At 37.0% G+C, this 22,838-nt stretch overlaps 1 protein-coding gene across 7 annotated transcripts in view; it reads left to right on the top strand.

The window, feature by feature from the left end:
• The window catches only part of METTL25 (methyltransferase like 25), a 63,515-nt gene that overhangs the window by 38,613 nt on the left and 2,064 nt on the right, over nt 1-22,838 (top strand). For 3 of the 7 annotated variants that reach the window (XM_075080723.1, XM_075080729.1, XM_075080726.1), the window contains exons 6-10: nt 2,148-2,242; nt 4,754-4,783; nt 5,907-5,980; nt 8,456-8,549; nt 22,305-22,379. In XM_075080723.1, the coding sequence (XP_074936824.1) occupies nt 2,148-2,242; nt 4,754-4,783; nt 5,907-5,980; nt 8,456-8,549; nt 22,305-22,379 (368 nt within the window). The other 4 variants (XM_075080728.1, XM_075080730.1, XM_075080727.1 and 1 more) reach the window with 4 other exon arrangements.

Below are 22,838 nucleotides of genomic sequence, written 5' to 3'. Positions count from 1 at the left end.
GACCTGTTTACTGTAAAATCTTGGATAGAATACCCATACTTAAAATGTTGCGTTAATGTTTTTGGACATTGGTACAGTTTAGAACAGCTGCTCTTTTGTGAGACAGAACCGCAATATTGTAATTAGTGAGCTATATAATATTAAGTATATCTGAAAATAGTTGCAGGCATTAACAGAATTTCCAGGTTTTTAAAATGTAGCTGATAAATATATGAACTTTATAGCAATATATTCATCATACAAGTTGCTTTTTTTTTAAATCAGCACTGTGCTAGAGAGTGGACTGTGTATGGAAAAATAAACAGAACTCAATGCAGTATTGTAGATATGTGATCAGTTTTGGCTATACACAAAAAAGGTTCTAAGTTAGAGCATTAGTTTCCCTCTCTTTTTCTCCTACTGTACAGTTTCAATAATTTAAATGAAGATGGTGCTTTCCCTGATTATCTTTTTCAAAGGTGTCATAAATTGTTCAGAATTATGCATGAGTACAGTGCACTAATATTGAGATTGCTGCTCAGTGGGTAGCAACTTTCACTTGCATGGATGATTAGTTTGCCTAGAGGATAGAGTGTAAATTGGAAGGGATAACCTGAAAAGATCAATGGTTTCATCTTTCTAACTCAGTTTGCAAATTTTAATTTTGAAATATTGTAATACATGTATTAGAAAGACTTATTCTTGATGAGTGTGAGTCATTGTTTCCTTTGAAAAAAATATATTTGATAAGTTCTTATTACCATCCCTGTAGTAGAACTACTCAGTTTTTTTCCGTGTAATCAAGAATTAGTCTTAAAGTTAATTAATGTTTTATATCTTGTCATGAGGCACTTAAAAATTCTTAGTACATTCCTAGTGCTGAAACCAGTTGCAACCTGCTTTGTCAAAATTCATCTCTACGTCTGAAGGAACTTTTTTCTCCTTATGTTACTTATCCAGAACTAACCCACTTTTCTTAAATTGTGGTCCTCAAACTAGTAGTAATTCCCTAATAGTCTCTGATGTTTCTCAGGGCTAAAAGGAGAGCAAAGTGTGAGGTTGCCTGCAGATTACCTGCATGCTGCTGCTCTCTAGAGATCAGCAAAGGCTGGGGACTACTGCTGGAGAACTGAAGGCTTTTGCTGTGGGGAGGAGGGCTGTATAGTAGGTTTCCTATTTCCCTTTTTCCTTTGCTTAACTTTCACAAAATGAATTCTACTTATGTGTTTGTATCCTGGACTTTTGGTAAATTTGAAGAGTCATATTTCTGCTGTCCTTTTTTTAACCCTGTTAACATTGATTTATCTTTAAATATGCCTGAGTCATCTTTCTATGCTAAAAAGCCAGGGTCCTAGCCAATTTGGGTTTTTTAAAGAGTAGCAGTAACTCTTATTCAGCATTCTAAAAAATCAGCTGACAAAAGTGCTAATGAAAATTCAAATCATTGTAGAGTTCATCTACATTTAAAAGTGGATATTATGAGCATCTATAAAGTAATCCCATACTTTTAGTTTTCCCACATTTGCATGAGTGTTAAACATGAAGAATTGTGTTGTTATTTAAAATATTAATTATACTGAAACACTGAGCACAGATTGTAATGCAAATGCTTCTTGGTGTTAGGAAGAAACAGCAAGAGCCTTTGCAGTTACTGTTTTCTGGAAAACAAACATTCTGCCTCACAGCAAAGAGTGGGCCTTCAGAACTGAAATAAACAAATATGTATTGCTCCATGTGATGTTTAAAAGATGTGTATGATAGAAGAAGAACCCAATGTCAAGCGATATCGAAGTCCTGCTACATTGAACAATCGCCCAGCTTACATCTTGTGACGCACGGCATGGTGTGGGGTGCCATGAGTATTCGCAAACTCTTCTCTTGTCCCTTGGAACGTTTTTTTCAGTGGATTTTCATAAAAGATGCTCAATTAAAATTGTTTTGGAAAATGTGAAATTATCAGAAATTCAGCATAAACTAAAACCATCTGTAACAGGGAAAATATGGTTTTTTTATAACACTACCACAGTTTTTGGTACTGGAGTGGAACAGTTAAGCATTGGTGCTACCATTAACTGCTGTTCAGCTTGCTCTATACACTGTGTATTCTCCAAGTAAGAGAAAAATCGCCCATGAAAGCTGTGCCTATTTCTTTGACCTCCATTTTTCAGGTTGCCCAGAGGAAGTCTGGGGATTTCCCATGTGTCAGTATTTGAAGGACAAGGGCTGGTGCTGTGGTCGCAATGCTAGAATGTCAGCATGCTTGGTATGATTCCCCTTCTTTCTTTTTTCCTACTGAGAGCTTTATCCAGATGTTATAAGATTCATTGGTTTTGGCTTCTCATCCTAGAGCCATGACTTTAATCCAAGACTCTACAGAATAACATCATTAATGTTGTAAGCATGATGAATTATATCTAAAAAAATAGTGTTGACCTTCCAGCTTTATATGTTTTATATTTGCTGAAGGCATGAAAAAATGAGTATTGACAGAAATGTACTTTAAGAGTGGACAGAAAGGCCAAAGCTTTGTTGAAACCTAAACGAGGTAACCCCTCAGGGTAATAGTTCCTGGCCAAGGACTTAGGGGGGAACAAGGTAATTGTAGAAGGATTGCAATCAGTAAGTCCCCCAATGCCTTCATGATTCATAATATTGAATGTTCTGACTGTTTAAAACCTAAACAAACCTGCCTATTCCAAAAAATAGAAGAGCTCTAAAATCCATGTGGCTTAAGAGACTGGAAACATCTTTTTAACATTGCACCAAGAGATGAAGTGCTTTTAAAGACCTAACCTCATCAAGACAGGATGATGAACTGTTGTTTAATTTGAAAAAACAGATAGGTACTGAAAATTTCAACCACTGTTTCAGTCAGAATACCACTATTTCTTTCCTCTATTAATTTTTAATTTCTGGTATCAAGATGAATCACATCAGGTTCTGGCTAGCCTCTGCTGCTAGCTCTGTACCTCCATTACAGAGGAGTGTGCACTGAAGGCTCAGTATAGGCTAACGTATCAAGGTTATGTAAACTTGAACTAACATGGTAATTAAATGCTATCAGGAGAGAAGGTATAGGAGGACAGTTGTTTAGAATACGTAAGGCTTAAATGTGTTACCCTTGGCAAAGTACAAGACAAAGATTGTTCCTTTTAGAGATGTTGCTGTAAAACTTACGACAAAAACTGCTTTCTGAAAGGGATTTGCCTTTTCTCTTTTTCTTGTCAGTGTCATACAATACTACTTCTTCCTCATCTGACACATCAGCTATTTCCTTTCCCATTCCATTTCTTTTGGAAAGGAAAAGTTTGGGCTGTTTTTCAACAGTGGTAGGAGGATAAATTTTGTAAGCAAATGACCCCCAAGAGACAGTACTGATCATGCCATATATATCTATTTTAGATTTCACAGAAATCACAGAAATTTGGCAGTTAAAAACTTTTTTTTGTTTAAACATTCATGAAAGGCAAAGAGTTCTCCTGTGTTACTAAACACTTTGACTGTTATTATGTTTGTAATTCTCTCTATGCATTTTTCCTGACTAGGATTTTGCTTGCCTTCTAGGAGGTACAAGGGAGACAGCGCAGTGCAGCTAGGCACCCACCTTCCTAGGGGTAATGGCTGGCTAGGAGAAACTGAGTCCGCTGAGCAGTGATACTCAGCATTATTGCTGATGTTCGTTATGACATGTCATTCAAATTGGTAGTGCCAAGGGCCAAAGGTTCTGGATGAGAGTTTCAGAGCCTTGCAATACGTTAGAACCCACATCCATCTTCTAAGCAGCAGCAGATATTTGCTGGTGTGAGAGCTATAGCTTATACAGCAGAAGTCAAACCTGATAGTTGGCCAAAGCCATAAATGGTGGAACTGCAACTCCTTTGACTGTGTTTGAAGAACAGTCTGAAAGACAAGATCAGTTCTAAAACTAGGAGAAGGAGAAGTGGGTGATTCAGAGACAGTCTTACTTACTGTAGTAGCGTTTGGGGACTAAACATGGTGGTGACCCGTAAGTGGTGAGGCATTTTTGGTTCCCTGTCTAATTTGTTGTACTGGCAGGTAATTTACTGAATTTTTGTATTCATTTCTACTACTATCTACTAATACTTAGTTTAAATTTTTATAGGCACAGTAGCCTTTCAGCTGTGGGAAAATATTCCATGCTTCTAATTATTTGTTATTTTTTGTCACTATGGATCATAAAAATCAAGTACTCTCACACCTGCATCAGGATTTATGATATGAAGAATCTAGTGAACGATAATGCACAGCATTTTAAATTGTAGTCCCTTTGAAGTTTTTATTTTACTTAACTTTACATACAGAAGTTCAATTTCTCTGAATACTAGGGATGAGAAGTATTTGAAGACATTGTACATTGAACAAATATGTATTTTAAAAATAGTTGAATATGCAAAGCTAATTATTTTTATTTTGGTAGGAACAGACTCAAGAAAAATGCATTTCTTTTTAGCCCTTTCACAGAAAGTAATGCTCGGAAGTTCTTTTACAATACCAAGAAAAACAAACAAATTTTGCACATATCTATTTCCATACAGTTGGTTGTCATTCCTTCTCCTATAAATAAACCAAAATAACAGGAGTGAGCTGATTATGAGTCCCTAAAGGTATTAGCACTTTAAAGTGTGCAAACGTGTGTTATGTCACACCATTAATCTTTTAAAATGTCATCTCCTCTGACTTTTATACAATGTGTTTATAAAATGTTCTGATAAAGAATAAACATACCAGCCATTTAATTCCTTCACTCCTAAAGGCTTTGGAGCGAGTTGCAGTTGGCCAAATGGTAAGTAATATTGTTTATTTTAGCCACTCTTAAGATAAAATGTGTTTTTCCCCCTTGAATGCTCTTAATCCATGAACTTTTATTGAACTTCTGCCTTTCTGGAATCTAAAATACTAGCACACACTATATCAAATCCTGATAGATAGCATATGTCATAATGAAATCACATTTTTATTGCTGTGATTATACTTAGTGAATCTGTTTTCTTTTGACAATTAAGAGTCTGGAAAAAAAGCACGGCTTAAAATTTAGGCCATTAAACTACCCGTCTTAACTTCTTTCGCTGTCTTTCAGCTAATACAGAAACTCAGTACAAATGTTCTTCTGATATCCCTGGTTTGGATCACTTTATCCCAGTGTTTTATCAACTAATGTAAAAATAGAAATTGTTATGACAAAAGCTTGAACCTATTAGAAACATCATCATTCTCATTTTTAACCCCTGTATATTTTTTTCTCTGTGAATACTTTGAATTATTGTTGTGCAAGTGGTCCTTTTGGTGATGGTGGGCACCAACTGTGCAAATATTTAAAAGGGAGGCTGAGAGACCTCTTCTTTCCATATGTAAGCCCACTGACCCCAGTATTCTTTTACAGTAAATGTAATTTGCTGTGAATTTTTGATTGGCAAGCTTTAACTATTTTTATACAAACAGGTCTTCCATACACAAAGATATGCAGTTTTCAGTGTATTCTGGTTCTATGTGCATAGTACTTTCTGCATGGTTCAGGCTGCGCTGTATGATGATTCAGCTACAGAATTACTCGTTTTGTCTTTAAAACAGTTTAGGTAAATTGTTGTATTTATTTAGTATAGTAGAGTTTGGATCATGATCAATACATTTTTCCTCTATTCTTTTTCCCTCTGCCAATGTTTGAACTTTTTCTTCAGAGTTTGGGGTTCTTTTTTTTTTCTTGCCTTCATGCTTATGTTAGAATCTGTCCCAAAAATGTAATTTTAACTGGATGCAAGAATATTAATAAATTGTCCTCTTAAACCTGTTATGACTGATTGTAAAGAATATAAGCCAATAAGTAGTTAAGGAAGCCAATACTGTTTTTGCTACTCTGATCTTCATTTCAATGCCAGTTTAAATCCCTGCTGTTGTAAAATTTTTTGCAGCTGCCTACAGAATCATTGTTTTATCGAGCTGTTCTTCAGGTTATTATAGAAGACATTTATGGTGTCACCAAAAGGTAGGAAGCGCTGAATTCACAGAATATGAACCAAAGATCTGATTGTCTTCCACCTCTGTTCTGTAGAGAAAGTATTTCTTAGAAAGAAGGACATGAGAATTAGCCTTATCAGACTGTATATACGTATTGGTGTTAAAATACAGGGTACGTTTGTTCATCCTAAATCCGCACCACAAATGTATTGCCCTTCCTTTACCCATAGCTGAAATAGATCCTCTTTGGTACTGGATATATGGGTAAAACGTATCTTCACCACAGAGCCGACAGCAAGTTCACTAAAAAGTCAGCCCAGTCCTTGGCTACCCTGTTTTGCAGAGGTCCTGGCCACTTTAATGCTACGGAAGACAAAAAGACATTTCCATTTGTCCTGAGAAAAACTGCTGAAAGCCCAACGTCCAGCATGGCTGTAAAGAGCTACTTACTGCCTACGCCTACATTAGCAAGTCCTGCGCCCTTGTAGGATGGGATTTGGAGACCTGGTGCTGAGGACCTGACATCTGCAGTGTACTCTCTTCTGTTGTAGTTGGATTAGATTCTATTGAATTCTGTGGGATGTATGTCTGTTAGTGCTTGGAGCACATCCCGAAGCATACCTTCCAGGTTAATTGAATTTGAAAATAATCCATCTTTTGAGCTGTGATCCAATTCCCCTGTGTGAACCAATGAATGGGAGGTGGACAAAAGTAGAAAATTCACTTCAGAAGTGTAGTCCTGATCTAAAATCAGTGCTAATGGAGATACCCCCAAATCTTTTGCTAAATGTAGAGCCAGACAGCTTACCCTCCAGAAGGTCAAACTCTTGAAAGAAGACTTTTTTTTTTTTATTTTAAAATTATGTAACTCATAAAACCGTGGCTACTAAATTGTAGGGGAAAAAAGCATGAAATAGATGATGTTTCATTTGTAAAAGGAAGCATAATTTGGAGGAAATAATTAAGATGATACTTTTAAAATGAAAGCAATGACTACATTGGAAACACTCCCTCTCCCTCCACCCCCAGTTTCATTGCTGAGCATGATGTTACATGGTGTGGAATATCCCCATGGTCCATTTGGGTCAGCTGTCCCGACCGTGTCCCCACCACCACTTCTTGTGCACCCCCAGCCTACTCACTGGTGGGGCAGAGGTCGAACAGAGAGGACCTCGATGCTGTGCAGTCACTGTTTGGCAATAGCTGAAACATTGGTGTGTTACCAGCACTGTCTGAGTCACAAATCCAAAGTACAGAAGTACATGGGCTGCTGTGAAATTAACTCCATCCCAGCCAGACCCAGACTACATCTTTCCCCTTGTAGCTTGTGCTCTGGAGGGCAGACGCCATCTTGCAAAGAATGACATAACAGCATCATCATTAACTGATTTTCAGACTGCATCAGCCCGAATGCTTAAGTGCATCTGAATATTAAATATGACTGCAGAAATTCATTCTTTCTCTGAAGATAAATGTGACTTTTGATTCTCAGTGAGTGGGGATCCTTGCCAGCTAAGCTGCATTAGAACTGCCACTGAGTATAGTCTTTCTGTTGACCTCAGTAGATGTTAATCCTGATCCTTAAATAAGGAGAAAGGTGTTTTACTAAGAATAAAAAAGGGGGAAAGTTTTAAACAAAGACATTTCTATGTAGTATTTCACAGGGGAAAAGTGTATTTCCTCTTAAGTAATTGAATATTCACAAACAGCTACTGTAGCTGAAAACGTTACTCCTACACTGCACAGCTGGAAGAGGAATTACATTAAGACACAGTCAAGAAAGCAAATTCAGACTAACAAAAACTTTGCATGTTGTTTCACCAAGATATTTTAAACACAGAGAAGAGAAGAGAACAAACATAAGTGGAGTGTCAGGAGTCAGTCTTTCTATATGTTTTTTATATTTTCATGCATAATTTTAACATGTTTTTTGAAACAACCCACATTTTTGGCGCACTTCAAAAGTAGGCCATTGAGTCGTAAACAGGAGAAAATTCTGGCATCACTTACTGAAATAAAAATTGCGAGGATAAGAACACAAGGTAACAAGCAAAAGTGAAATTTTACTCCAACTTGGCATTTGCTCAGTCCAGTGGTTGATGGTAAATAAATTACAGCAACATTATAGTAAATTGTAGAAGTATTATAGAAGTATAGAAAGAAATATCTGTCAGCAGAAATAAGAATTTTTTCATTCATATAGGGAAATAAAAATATTAGGGAGAAAATAAACGTAAACCTTCAACTCTTCAATTTTTAGGTAAAATAACAACTGTACTATAACCATAGTACAATTGTACAGTTGCCGTATCTAGAAATTTCTTCAAGTATTAGCTAGCTTATTTTGTTTTAAGCAAAGAGGAAGAAAGGAAAAGTGTTACTAACTGGGCAGTATTAGTGATTTATTTCTCCTGTATTAAAAATTTAATTAAAATGAATTAAAAATATGTAAATTTCTCTTGTTGGATGTATAAAAGCCTGCATCTCAATGCTGTATTTGCAGTGATCGGCATGTTGGAAGAACTTTCTCCAAATCATCCTCCTTCATAGATTATGTCAGAAAGTCTCTGAAAAAGCTGGAACTGGATGATTCAAAGGTGAGTCGCTAAATAGAGACTGCATGAAATCCTTATATCTGTGTAAGTTCTTGAAGTCAGCACCATAATGCAATGTTTGAGCCATTGAGTTGATTTAGTTTGTATATTGCTGTATAAATATATTCTCATTTTTATTAATAGAGCCAATCCATGCTTATTTTTATATATTAAAAAAATACATATCAATGTTGGCGTTTTTCATGTTTTTTGGAAATAGACTTCCAAGTATAAATTCTTGAAAAGATTTTGTTTTAAAAATTACTTTATACTAATGACTTTATATAAACCGAATCATTTTTTTATAGATGGTGCTCATGATCAGAATTTTTTAAAGCCTTTCTGGTATTTATGAAGCAAATCCTACAAATCTCCTTTGAGGCAAAAAAATGTAATACATACTCTATTTTATACATGCTGTCATTCAGAGTTAAATATACTTTTCAGATGCCAAGTGAAGCAGGCATGAAGAACTTCTTGCCTGTGCTGATACTATACACCCTGATAAAAGTAACTCTTGCACCCTTTTAAACCCAGCTGAAATACTATCCTATGCAAACATGTTGCTTTTTCGTCTCTACTTAAGTTTAAGCTGAAAGTGATCCAAAGAACCATGAATAATGAATCACATAGTAAACACTTTGACCCCTTTTTATTTTCATTTTTTCTGCAGCAATATTATCTTGATCCCTTTGGACACCTTTTGAAACTGAAAAAATGTAACATTATAGCAGGAAAGGCAATTCCATCCATGCAGTATGTTTCTCTTACAATTTACTTCCCAAAGTATTTCCAATTTATTTTAGCCTTTAGACAGTCTCCCTATGGAGCTTTTGAAGACCGTCTCTGTTGCATTTTCTGTGTATGAAAGGCCTAGTTCTTTTTTTTCTTTGAATTAATAAATGTTAAGGGTAAATATTAAGATTTGTAAATAACTTTCCTAGATAGAGAAAAAGAAGTAAATACAGAATTGAGATTTAAACTTGTAAAATCTTTTGGAGAGTGTCTTGTCTTAGTACTACAACTGCTAGATTGGTCAACAGATGGCAACATAGCATTAGGCATGGAATATGCCTGTGTGAAGATCACAACCATTCTGCGAGAACAAGTTGCGCAGTGGAGACAGTAGACGGATTATTAAAAACTTCGTACAAATCAAAGAAAAAAGTAGGACTAGCAAGTACGTAAAATATTTAAGGTAAATAGTTGTAGTCTTTGGTAAATCAATCTGTAGTCAAAATGTCAAATCACTTAAAATTTGCGAGGCTCATCAAACCGTGAACTAGGAGGAAAATGAAAAACCAAATAAGTAAATGCAAATGGCATTGGGATCATGCTTACAGCATTAAGACGACGACTTATGCCTGAAGTTCACTGTGTTTTAAAAGGATTATATTTAATTCTGTTTGCAAATTGAGTTACCTGTTTGCATTTCTGGATAAATAGGCATTAACATAATGCGTATACCCCAGCTGAAAGTAACTACTAAAATGACGTCTTCCTCAGCATGTGTACAATCACCCAACGGCCATAGTGGGTTGTTTGTGCAAGAATCAGTTTACTAAATAATTGATTAAACTCTGCTGGTGGAGAGTTATACATTCTTTTCTTTAAAGCGAATAAGCACAGGAACTTTGTGTCAAGTATGTCTGATTTTAGACACGCTGCCTTTTGCCAGAAAGGATCTGGACAAATGCAAGTTGCCCTGAGAGAAAGATGTCTGTCAACACTGCTTCAAGCTGCACGTGTTTGTGTGGTTGCTAAAGACTTGATTCAAGTAAATGCTCATTTTCGCTTGTATTTCTCCTCATTTTAATGTGCAGCTGGCTGCATACTGAAGACTGAATTTATGCTGATCTAAACAATATTATTTTTTATTTCCCAGCTAGGTTGAAATTTGCAGCAACACACAACCGTGCTATTTTGATGCTACTGAGAGGAGAGTTGTTACTGCTCCCTCCACAGTGGTTCTGACACTGCAGTTTTCATGGTGGAGTCAGCACTATATCTGCACAATATCGGAGAACGTGTTAAATTCCTCTTTTCAGAAAAAAATACTTACATAGCTAAAAATGTGATGAAGCCTAACATTTGCTCTCAAAGACAACAAAAATCAAAGAGAAATTTATGCAGAATTTGTTTTCTAGCTCTGTTTTTAAAAATGAACAAAAGAGCAGCTGTACTGCATAGACCAAATGTCTACTCTGTCTCCAGCAGTGGCCAAAAGCTGATGCCTTAGGAAGAATACAAGGCGAGAGTAAACACATATGGAGGATACTTCCAGAATAATCCAAAATGTGCCTGTCATTCACAAAAAGAGGGAGGCAATCATTGTCTTCATGCACAGATTTATTCAGGTGATGTTAAAAAAAACCAGCTAAAACTTAGTAACGCTGTGTAGTGCAGACAGAGAACTGTGAGAAAAAAATTATTTGCATATGAGTCTGCTCTACGTGTGCAAAAGTGTGTTTTAAAAAACATAAGTCAGAAAACTGAGTCTCAGGTCTTTTACTATGTTTATCAGAAAATCGAAAAGAGTTTGATCTCTGCATGATAATAAACAGACTGGGAAGTAGAGGAGCAGCAGCACTAATTTTTTAGGAGTCACTGCCAGGGCTTGGTAGCTTGACGTGTGTGGTAAAGACATGGATGTTTTTGATCAATGTGGCTGAATCTGGACTGTGGGACATAAATATCCTTCCAAACTTGTGGTGCGGGATGAGCATCACAGCTGCTTCCTTTGTACACACCCATGCCTCTGTTCCTGATCAAGGGGCAGCTCTGGTGCAACCCAGTCATTTCCAGTCTGGGCAAATGTAGAGGCAGGATAAACAGAGCAAGTGCATAAGACACCTGACCTGCCTTGATACTCATTTAGGTGAGTGTATGCCTTTTGCTAAATATAGAACTGATGAAGACTCTTACCAGGTACAAATATCCAAACAGTAAATTAAATTTTGCTATTGTTTTTCAGTAAAGATAAATTCTTTAATCCTGTTGATTATTCATGTGAACAAGCCCCTCTGCTGCTTTCATTTGTGAAATAGATGTGAAGATCTTTGCTTATTTGAAATAAGAACCAGACCCTTTATGAAAGGTTGTCAATCAGAAGTGACTTAGGGTAAGACAAAATAGTAAAATAGTTTTGCTACAAAAAAAAAAAAACATTTATAAGTCACCAAGGGCCATTCATTGTTACAAATTACTGTTCAGGGACTGAAGTTTCCTATTACCTTAACAAAAATAATTTCCTCCATTGTGTTTCTTTTCAATGTGGAAGAGCCTGTCAAGTCCAGATTAAACACTGAGATGCAAATGAACTATTTTTCATTGCCTTTTGGTACAGAATCATTCCTTTCAAACATCTCTCCACCTCAGTAGTAAAACTGAGACATTACACCATGACTACTGAATGTCTGACAAAAAAATTCTCATTTTGTGAGGGCTGAGTGAGGTCTTTTAGTGTGAGCTTGATGCTTCACAGGTATGGTTATATTGCTTCTAGCTTCAGAACTAGTGGAATTGCTTTGTGGGCCATGGATACCTGCACAGGGCTTTCGTAATTGGTCTGGATACGCACCAGGGCAATGTTTTATTCCTCTGTTGCTATACACCCCATGTTGTATGGGCAGAGCGTTCAGTGTCACGTAGATATGGGAGAAATTCCTTCTATCAGAAGACTTCTTTTCCCTTTTATTCACTGTTTTACCTAATTTAACACGAATGCGGGACTCTCACTTGAGAGAATGAAGCATTCGTCCCTGTTCTTTCCCCTAGAGGAGCTGGCCACTCTTACACTTGTTAGCCTTGCTTCTTTCCAACAGCAAGAGCAATCGCTCCTTCCTCTTCAGCAGAACGAGTTTCAGCTGTTTGTGGCCACCTTGCAGATGGATTTAAAATGAAGCCTCTTTATTAACACATTTGGTTGCTGCTTAAGATAGTAAGTGCTACAAATGGCATTGCCACAGCGAAAAGTCCTTGTATAAGTATTTCTACAGTCTTTGAAGAAAAAAACCCAAAACTTTCTTAAGTGTCCTATACTTACTGAGATAGATTAGCAAAAGATCTTTCATAGGGTCTGGCTTTAAGGTGATTAAAGGCAGAAAGTGCTTACAAGGCTGGATGTGGGTCTGGCAGACTTTGTGATCCATGACCCAGCTAGGATCCATTTCTGCTAGTAAGCAAGAGCCTCAGAGGGTGGAGCTGTTTACCAAAGAGAAGCTGGCCAGGATTCACCTACAGTGCAGTCTGGGAGTAAGGAGGGAATGGTATTTAATGCCACGTCCTATTGCAGGAAGATATACAGGGCTGGAAACACTCCTGACACATCGCAAAGAAAAGCTATTAGTCACTTTGATTTCATCTCCTGCTAAATTCACACTGTAGTTACTGCTATGGGCTAATAACATATAAGGTAGTTACTTTGTCTTAGTCAAAATACTTCACAAATGACTTAACCCTTTCAGATGTAGACAAATACTGGGGAGATTCAATAGCAATTTCAGAGGTAGGGTCACCTTAAGCTTTCACACACAAAGAGAAGTTTATGTGCCTGTCAGCAAGTGCGTTGTTGCAGATTTACTTGGTTTTGTTTAACTGAACTTCCAAGTCTCCTGTGACTGGTGTTTTTCAGTTTCCAACAGTCTAGTGTCTGCCCATAACCTGATGTTGCTGGAGCTCTTCCCCCAGAAAAAGTAATTTATTTGGCGGGTGCCCCATCTAACAACCTAAGATGAGTTCTGCGGCAATAAACAGACGGTTAACGCTCAGCTTCCACCATCCCGGTTTGCTTTAACCCTGACCAGACTTTGTGAAAACAGCTGCTGCCCATTTGTCTTTTCTGATCCTGTGCTTCAGGTAGAGCATCCCAAAAAGAGTTACAGCTGTCAGGTCTCAACCGGCAGATCAGTAAAGGGCACTAGACCCTTCTGTGAGGTGTTGTAGCCATCACAGTAGCATTTACATTAATAACACAGTAAGAGAAACGCATGTCCTGTAAAAAGCTCATTTATCATCTTAAGTAATTTAAACAACTTTGATATTTGATATATTATGTCTAACAATGTTAGACTCAAAATATTTCAAAGCCTTGATGTAGCTAAATTTAGATATAAGACATACCATCCTGTATATTCTGTGAAGGTTATGTATTTAGACGTATATTTAATCAAATAAATGTGTTAGGGCTTTCTTTCTGTACAATAACCAAGACTTTCAGGTTTATTTATAATTAATAATTACTTTTATATAATTTTGTCTTGTTTTTATAAGAATCTCTGAAATTATTATATATCATTCATTTTTACAGTATTTTTTCCTATAGTAATTATGCTTGTGTTCCTAATATAATTAAATAAGTCCAAATATATCTGAAATATGTTGGGCTTGCTAGGTCAGTTTTACTGGAATTCCTAAATTACTTCCCTTTGTTACATTGACGTTGTGTTTATGTGAACTCCACAGTATTTAATTTTTGAGCAGTAAAACTGATAACACTGAAATTAGAATTTATGTGAAAATATTTTTTTCCATTAATTGGCAATTTTTTTTCAGACACTTTTTTTTCTTATGTCTTTGGACACTTTTTATATAGTTAGTGTGAACAGAATCGAATCATGAATCATCGAATCATGGGATCGTTTAGGTTGGAAAAGACCTCTCAGATCATTGAGCCAACCTTTACCCTAGCCGATATGTTTCGTATAGCAGTAATGATTTTTTTTAAAACAGTGATACTTTTTAAGAAAACACAAGAGCATGCCTGTGTGACTTTTTGCAGACACCTAACAAAAACATTAGCATACATGTAAAGCCTGAAAACTAAGTAGCTGAGGTGAGCGATATCTCAGCGCTCTAACTATCAAGTAAAAAATAAAGTCAAGGTCTGAGGTTTTTAAAACAGTAATGAAAAACCTGATTCTGATGATTTTTAAAAAAATAAAATAAGGATATGTTAATTTTTAAAATAATTGGGTTTACACTTGGAGGATAAATATGCTTTATTACAGTTTTCAGTGATTTACCACTGGTTTAGAATTGCAGTATTAATGTATGTTTCCTTTCTATAATTGCTCAGATAGCAGAGTGAACATGGAGTAAGGAGATGTCTTCTCTTATTGATGTTAGCTAAATCTATATTTAATAAATTGGGCTCAGTCCTGAATAAATTTTCAGCAGACATAAATTATGCTGTGCTTGCTTGCATTTATTTATATGATAATACTGCTCTTTTTAAAATTAATACAAAAATAGTTCCAATTTGCTGTGTTCAGATTCCTACAGTATTAGATGGAAACACTTTAGTTAAAGCACTGCAAAGCCAAGAACTTGAAGATGGGACTTTCAAAGACTCCTGCTAAGAGAATTAGGTGTCCTGATCACATAAGTGCTTTGTGAAAATGTGGTGCTAAACGTACCCTGCAGATAGCTTCACAGTCAGTGCCTGGGAAAATGTTTGGAAACACCTCTTGAGTTTCCTGGGATCCATCCCTAAGATCATACATTCCCCTTCCCAGACCAAACCAGAAGCCATCTGACAAGCCTTTACAAACTCTGTAGTCCCCCTGGGAAACATGCAAGTGGAATCCCTGTCCCCTCATGTTGGCTCTCAGTCCAACCTGTGTCATGACCTGTCCCGAGTTTAGTCCCTAATCATGTTCTACTCATGTAAGGGTAAGTAGGCTTTGAGGATATTCCTTCCCCTTCCCACAGCTGTGCTTCTCATACAACACCATTTATGATTTATCACATATATTTCCTAGTTTGGTCCTACACCAGCTCTGCTTCAGATGTTCTAATGATCTTCTGATCCATTGGACTTGAACACAACTATGTCAAAATACGTTGAACAGAATGTTTTGCATGTTTTTTCATAATTTGAAACCATGTAATTAAGAGGCACTGTGCTCTGTACACGTCACTGACAAGCAATGTTGTAATTAAATGAGCAGGTGAGCCTGGGACAAGATGAAAAGCCTCTGTCCTTATGGAGCTCATCAGGATAAGTTGCATTACAGTATTTAGAAAGCTGTACCTTTTTAAAACTATACGTTTGGGCAGTTCCATTCTTCCTAGAAAATACTTAATACGGTTTCCACGTGACAGCATGTGAGAACATTCTGAAGTAATAGACTGATATTTACTTTTTCCACCTTTAGTACAGGTGATATGTTCAAATTTTTGCAGGCAAAAGTAGTTTTTCATATGAATTTCTGATTTACTGTCTTTACGAGATTTGACCAAAGGTGCATGTCATTACCTAAACCTATCCTTTGGGGACTAACTGAGTGAAGAATTCCTAAGTTTAAATTCAGCACCAATAGGAACTCTTTAACCAAATAGATTTCTTACTCTTCCTAATTTCAAATAGCTCAATATGTTAGTAATTTCTCATCTGTGATGTTTCTCATTTTCTGAAAATTGAGTCTTATCTACAGAATTGCTAGTGGCAAATTCATAATTTAAATTTTAGTGTGGTGTGCTATTTGAGATACCAATGAGCTAAACCAATTCTGTTTTCAAATACATTCCTTGGAAGAATGCTGAATGTAACCAAAATGTTTTCTGAGAACGTGGTGGGTTTCGTGACAGTCTTTTTTTTTAAAAAAAAATTTCTGTCAGCTAAATTGCCCTGAACGAAGCTGCTTTTTTGGAAGTGAAATATTTAAGGTAGTTGATACTGTTACTATGGTGAGAAGAGTGGGACTGACTCTTTTGCTATGGCAAAACATTTAAGAGCACCTTCCCCCCACTTCTCTGACATTTGTCAGTGTCTTTTAAAAACATCATTGCTCTGTGTTCTGTTATGAAGTTAATAAAATGCCCGCCTTGACTTCACGTGTTACAACCCTCACCACGTTAATCCTCCCGAACTACAGTGCTTATAGCAAGTCAGCCAGGGGCAACACTGAAAGAGATAAAGGTACATCTTGTAACCAGTGATGCAATAAGATTGTGCCACCCACCCTGTGCGATCTTTCTCAGCTTCTGTAGATCACATAATGCACCCTGTTTCCATGCTTGCCTGAAAATTTGAATATTTGTATAATGTGATCCAATGATCGATGTGCTGAATCAGAAACAATGCACCCATCATTTTGGTCAGTGTTGCATACAGGACAATTATTTACGACACCTTACTTCAATAAGACAGAGAAGAGGACATTGGGTAAATGGAGATGACGTGCTTCTCAGCTTACAGTAGAGCATCCCATGACTTGTAACATCTCGGCAGTGACTAATGGAATATTTTAAAATGCGGTTGGCAAATGAAGGGAAGTAAAAGGAAGAATATAATTGTGTGCCTTAATTTTACTATTGTTTCAGAAAGTGTTGAAAAAACACATACTTAAGACTGGGGAACTGTCTGTCAGTAGTGGAACAGCATAATACATTAAGATACGAACTAACCTGAATATATACAACTATACTGAGAACTAAAAAGGAGATTTTTTTTTGCAGAAATTGGGAGAGAGAATGACTTTTAACCTGAGATTTCTTATCTATCCTGTGCCAAATTCAGTGTTGATATCTTTAAATGACAGTTAATACCTCAAACTCATCTGGTCTCTGCTAGGAATATTTCTAATTTTAATGCTTTTTATTGTGTATAGCCATTGGGCAAACATGGAGCCAAAGCCAAAACAATACTCTGTTTTCCCTTGAATTCTAACATGGCAGTTAGCTGAGACTAAACAATCAACAAGTGAAGGCACTAAATGAATTTACATAATGCATTTTACAATTGTTGAAGAGTTTACTTTCTCAACTGTTTTCTTGGACAGAAGGGATTTTGGCTCACACATTTCCTGGGTCCGTTGTTAGTTAGAGAAACGTTGAATGAAGGCTCAGGTAACACTTGTATTACAGCCTATAAAGTATATGTGCGTAATGCTGTTTTCAAGCATTATTGTTTTTCAAACAGACAAAATCCTGTCTCAGTTATGGTAGCATAACATTTTAGTCTGACAAAGAATCTTAAGAGATATGACTTTTACTTCAATTAGATATAATTCTAAATAATATAGATTGCATTCATTTGAAATGCATTTTAAATTATGTTCTAAATAAACTTAAGTTTCTCACTGATTACATTATCTGTTTTACATTATTTTATGCTACATTACATTGCATTCTATTACATTACATTACATTCTTTTTAACTACCTCAGTCATGGGAAAATTGTAAAAAGTTGCTATACGGTGTGGTGTCCCGAGTGTTTTGAACTGATCTAAGATACTGGTCTGCTAAAAGGGTTGCCTTACTGCTTTCCTGCACTCTTGCTAGTGTTCGTGATAATGCTGGTACAAGAAGAGAGAGGAAACGTGCAGTCAGTGCAGGGGAAAGCAGTCCCTTTGAGGCAGCAAAGAGGAATTACATCTGCTCAAACAGACTGTGGAACAGTATCCTTAGGCTCTGGCTCTCCTCTGTCAGGCGTGTGCAGCATTGGACAGCAAAAGAGACTTTCATTCCGTCAGAATACTCTTAGTCTAGGGAAAGACACAACTCTGAAGAAATACTCTCTGGAGAAATTTTAAGTATGGTATCAGTAATTGTCACCTACCTTGTGCCTGAATGTTTTCTTTTCAGCCCGTGCTCAGACAGCATGTCTATGGGATTGCAGTCTAACTTGGGTGTGCTCAGGCGTGTGGTACCTCACGTTCTTTCAGGGCTCTGGTGACAGTCTCCTAGTGTTCACAACAGATGAGTCTGGCCTATGGTGTAGTTTTAGTGCCATCTCCAGTATATGGTAGAATCGTAGAATCATAGAATCATTAAGGTTGGAAAAGACCTCTAGGATCATCAAGGGCAACCATCAACCCAACACTATACAGTTATAACTAGGCCAGTGGAGGCCCTGCTGCCCTCTAGTTCCTCTTGGTTGTTTCAGCTATTTAAGCCACCACACCAATGCACAAACAAATTAGTTTAAAAGAAAGCATACACCACCATCACAGTGCAAAGAGGTGAGGTGCTTTTGTTCACAGTGTGATACAGACCAGGAGACATTGTAGCTAAGTCAGCAAAGAAATACTGGCCAAAGCCTCTCTCTATTGAAGCTTACGTGAATATCAGTAACATAGGCTAGATCTTTGAGTGCAGAATCATTGTTGACAAGTGCATGATATACGTATTCAGGTTTTTTCATGTATTTTCACTCAGGTCATAAATTCATAGTATCAACATCATAATGTAAAAAAAGAGTTCAGTGCATGGATCTAAAGATTATTTTTTTTTTTGATACACAAATCTGTGGCAACCTGCACAGAGAACAGTTGCATGCACAACTCCGGTGGCTAAATGGGGCTTGCTTTGCATGTGTAAGTGCAATTCTGTTCCTGAAAATGCAAACAATGATTTACTCCTACTACACCTTGGAAGGATAGCTGAAGATTGTGTTGGGTACCTTTTAAGAACTGAAGCCAGACGGCAAGCTGTTGCAGTTTCAGACGAAGCCAGTGTTATCTCGGTTTGGGTCATCTGCCAATAAATTGACCATATAGCTAGGTACCAGGTGCCCTTCTCATGCCCTTTTGTACCAGTGCTTTATGGTAGACATTTTCTCTCTTTTCCAGCCGGACAGTTGCATTGAATTGGTTCACCCAACAAACTTTTAATTGAGGTACAGTTTGGAATAGTACCTAATCAATCCATGACAGCAGGATGCATTCTGTCAGAGTGTGTAGTAAGCAAGGAGGGAGCAGAAAACCATTTGGGCTCAGTACTCGAGTATGGCAACATCCAAGAGACATTTTCGATCCAGCATTTTATTTGCCAAACATTTCACAGCTTGTTTTCTTTTAAGTTGAATGCTTCATGTCAAAAAATTAAGAATATAAAGGAAGCAAAAACAGAATGGTTTCGTGATCACATTTTTTACAAATACAGATCTTTGTATTATAATTCCAAATAGCCTGTAATTTCAAATATCCATTATACTAAAACCCTTTTAATTCTCAGCTGAAATGAGAAGCTTATAGGGCAGAGGTTAAATAAACTATTTTGTTTATCTCATTACTGATATATTTTAGTTGGTTTGGCTCTCTAGAGGGGATGAGAAAAACAAACCCTCAGATATTTGCACAGCGTTACTGAAAATATGATAGCAACAAGACCAAAAAAATCCTGTTAGTCCACATTAGTACTGTCAGATCAGCTACTCAACCTTGTCTCTGTAGTTGGGAAAAAATACTTCCTAAATTTAAAAAAAAAAAAGACTGAAAGACTACAAAAGTTCTTCTAACCCATCCCTTTGTTTTAAGGCAAAGTTAGAATTTTGTGTCATTACTGAAAAATATTTGTCTAATCTTCTTAAAGCTTCCTGTGAAGGAGACTGACAGCCTCCCGAGTTCTTCATTAATCTCAAAGAGAGAAACTTTCTTCAAGATTTTTGGCTGAATTTTTTTGCTGCAATGCAAACCCATTCATTCTTCTCTTACCCACTGTAGGCAGAGTGAATAAACTCTTTCCTGCTTCTTCGAGGTAGCCTTATAAAAACTTATTATGCCCACTCTCAATTTTCTCTAATTTAGCCTGATCTGTTCCAGTTCTCTCAGTCTTTCTTCATAGGTCATGTTTTCTAGATCTCTGATCTCTTTCCTCTCTCAAGGGCTTTTTCAGGCAGTTCATTTCTTACTTTGAAATCTGATGCCCAAAAATGGATGCAGTGTGCCAGCTAGAGCTTTGCCACTGCCAGGCAGAGCTGAAGGATTACTTCCTGCGCTTTGCAGGCTGCTCTCCCATACATGTTGCAGAACGGTGATTGCTTTCTTTTTTTTTTTTTTTTTTGCAGTAGCACATCAATGACTCTTGCTCAGCTTGTGATCTGCTGTATCTCCCAGACTGTCATTTGGTGTTCCTCATCCCAAACAGCTGATTATTTCTGCCTGAGTGTAGGCCCTTCTGCTTTTCTCTACAGCATTTCAAATATCTTTTCTAAGCAACGCTCCAGTTTCTGAAAATTATTTTCAGTTCTTGCACTGCCTTCCTGTTGCAAACTTGGAGACTCTTAGTTAATGTGGCTTCTGTTCTGTTGTCTGAGTTCTTGAAGAAAACATTGCATCTTGTAATGGACCTCTCCAGCCAGCAGGTCTTTTCAGTTGTTCAAAGACTCATTAGTAACTGCTCTCTGGTTATGGTCATTCAAGAAGTTTTCACTTGCTTTTCAATACTTTAATCTAAACCTTGTTTCTTAAATTTGCTTATGAAATTGTTATGTGAAATGGTGTCAATAAATTTGCGGAAATCAAAGTATACGACAACCAGCTGTTTTTTGCGGTCATGAATCCTTTCACCCTCCTTGCAAGTAGTCTGACTTGTGATTTGTTCTTGACAAATTCTTATTGACTATTGCTCATCTGTTTATCTTTCAGTGGTTTTAAATTCTTTATTTGTTCCACTTTTTCAGTGCACTGAATTTGAACTGACCGCTCTGTAATAAGACATACATCTACTAGCCATCTGACATGCCATCTTTCAGAACTTCTGAGCGACACTGAGCAATAGTTCTGAGGTCACTTTATTCCCTTCTTGGCTGTCCTAGGATGAAGTCCGTAATGCATACCTGATTTGAAAACTTTGAATTTGTGGAAATGTTCTCTAGTTTGTTTCCTTATTTTAGGCTGATATTTTACTTCTTTGCAATTGGATTAGCTACATGTTCTCAGATGACTCTTTTAATAAAAGTGCGCAAAAATGTATTAAACACTCCAGCTTTCCTAGTCTTTTGTCAGTACCCTTACTTTTCTCCTAAGCTGGGGAGTAGCTCTTTCCGTAGCCACAACAGAGTAGCCATACTGCAGACTCCCAGTACTGAAGAAGTATATCGGGCTCTTTCCGCTCCACTCTTTCCACCAGCCTCCATCACCAGTGACATTGCAAACCTACTTCCCACCCCCCTGACAGGTTCCTTAAGTGGCCAGCTCAACTGTCTTCTTTAGCACCCACGACCGTGGACAGCAGAAAAGCAGAGACACCATGACCTTTAAAACCTGGAAAATGTTATGGTCTGGCTGCCCTGTAGAGAACCTGCTTTGTGAAAAGCAGTTATGGTCATAGCTCTAGCTACCTGCAGTGGTGCAGTGGCTGCTAAGGGCAGAAAAAGGAAGGGATATTTGGCTTAGTCGAGTTCTTGAGCTGCCGTTGTATGAAATTCAGCCCCAAATGACAGCATTTGCAGTCATAGTGGCAGTGCTGGTGATTGGGAAAAGACGAGGGGAACAGGTAGTAGTTCAAAGTACATAAAGTTGTATTTTAAAGAAGAGGAACTTGAGGCACAGAGAAAAAAAGTATTATTTCCAGCATCTGATAGTAGGCTTTGCAATGTGAAACACCATCCAGGAGTCCTGAGTGAAGCGTGTTACTCTCACACCAGAATCCACTCCTCAGCTATTTAAATAAATCCCTTGGAGATGGGGGTGAGGAGGGGATAAGATAGATGGGAAAGGAAATGAGAATGTTATCTCCACTTTACTGTGCAATACTCATTTAAGAATGGCTAGAGCTTTCTGAATAATGAATGTATCTCCGTATTTCATGTCAGTGCAAAATGCTGTCTGAAGAACAGTTATTGTAAATGAGAACTGAGAAACCGCTGTTAGAAAATTATTATAAACCTTAGGAAAGTGCTAATTTCAAAAACAAAACACAGATTTCATTTTGTACTGTGACTTTCAATTAGGAAAAAATATTTCGCTTTAAAGTTCTCTTGAAAAAGTAACTAGAATAACTCTGATATCTTTTTTTTTAATCCCTTGCAGCTCCCAGACAGCTGTATAATGGATTACTATGAAAAATACCAGCACAGAATGAATGAGCTTGAAGCATTTAATATGGTAAAAGTTATAGGATTAATACTATTACCTTGTATATATGTGCTAGTCTAGAACAAAACCCTGTTAAGTTTTATGTGGAGGTGGACTGTCTTACGCTGTGGTATGCAATCTCAAAAACAAAGCAGCTGCCCCTTCCAAACTTCGGAGCATATCCTATTCCAAAACTATATTAGGTGTCAGTAAAATAATAAAGTGAACACATGGAAGATTCTTTTTCAAGAGGGACTATTATCCTGGAAAATGAAATGTCAGTCTCCTTTTAAACCTCGACTGGTCTCCATGCAGTTCTTTCATAAAAATTCTTTTTATTAAAATTCATTATTTCCCTCTTTAAAATTGTTCTGCTTCATATAATATCATTTTCTTGTTGGACAATGTCTTGAAACCAGCTAAATAACATAGCTTCCTGGCTTTATGGCATTCCATGTATTTTTGATCTTTAATATAATCTGTTTTGAA

Source organism: Phalacrocorax aristotelis, chromosome 1 (assembly GCF_949628215.1).
Source record: "Phalacrocorax aristotelis chromosome 1, bGulAri2.1, whole genome shotgun sequence".
NCBI lineage: Eukaryota > Metazoa > Chordata > Aves > Suliformes > Phalacrocoracidae > Phalacrocorax > Phalacrocorax aristotelis.
The sequence above is the reverse complement of the archived record's forward strand: the minus strand, read 5'-3'. Positions and strand labels throughout refer to the sequence as shown.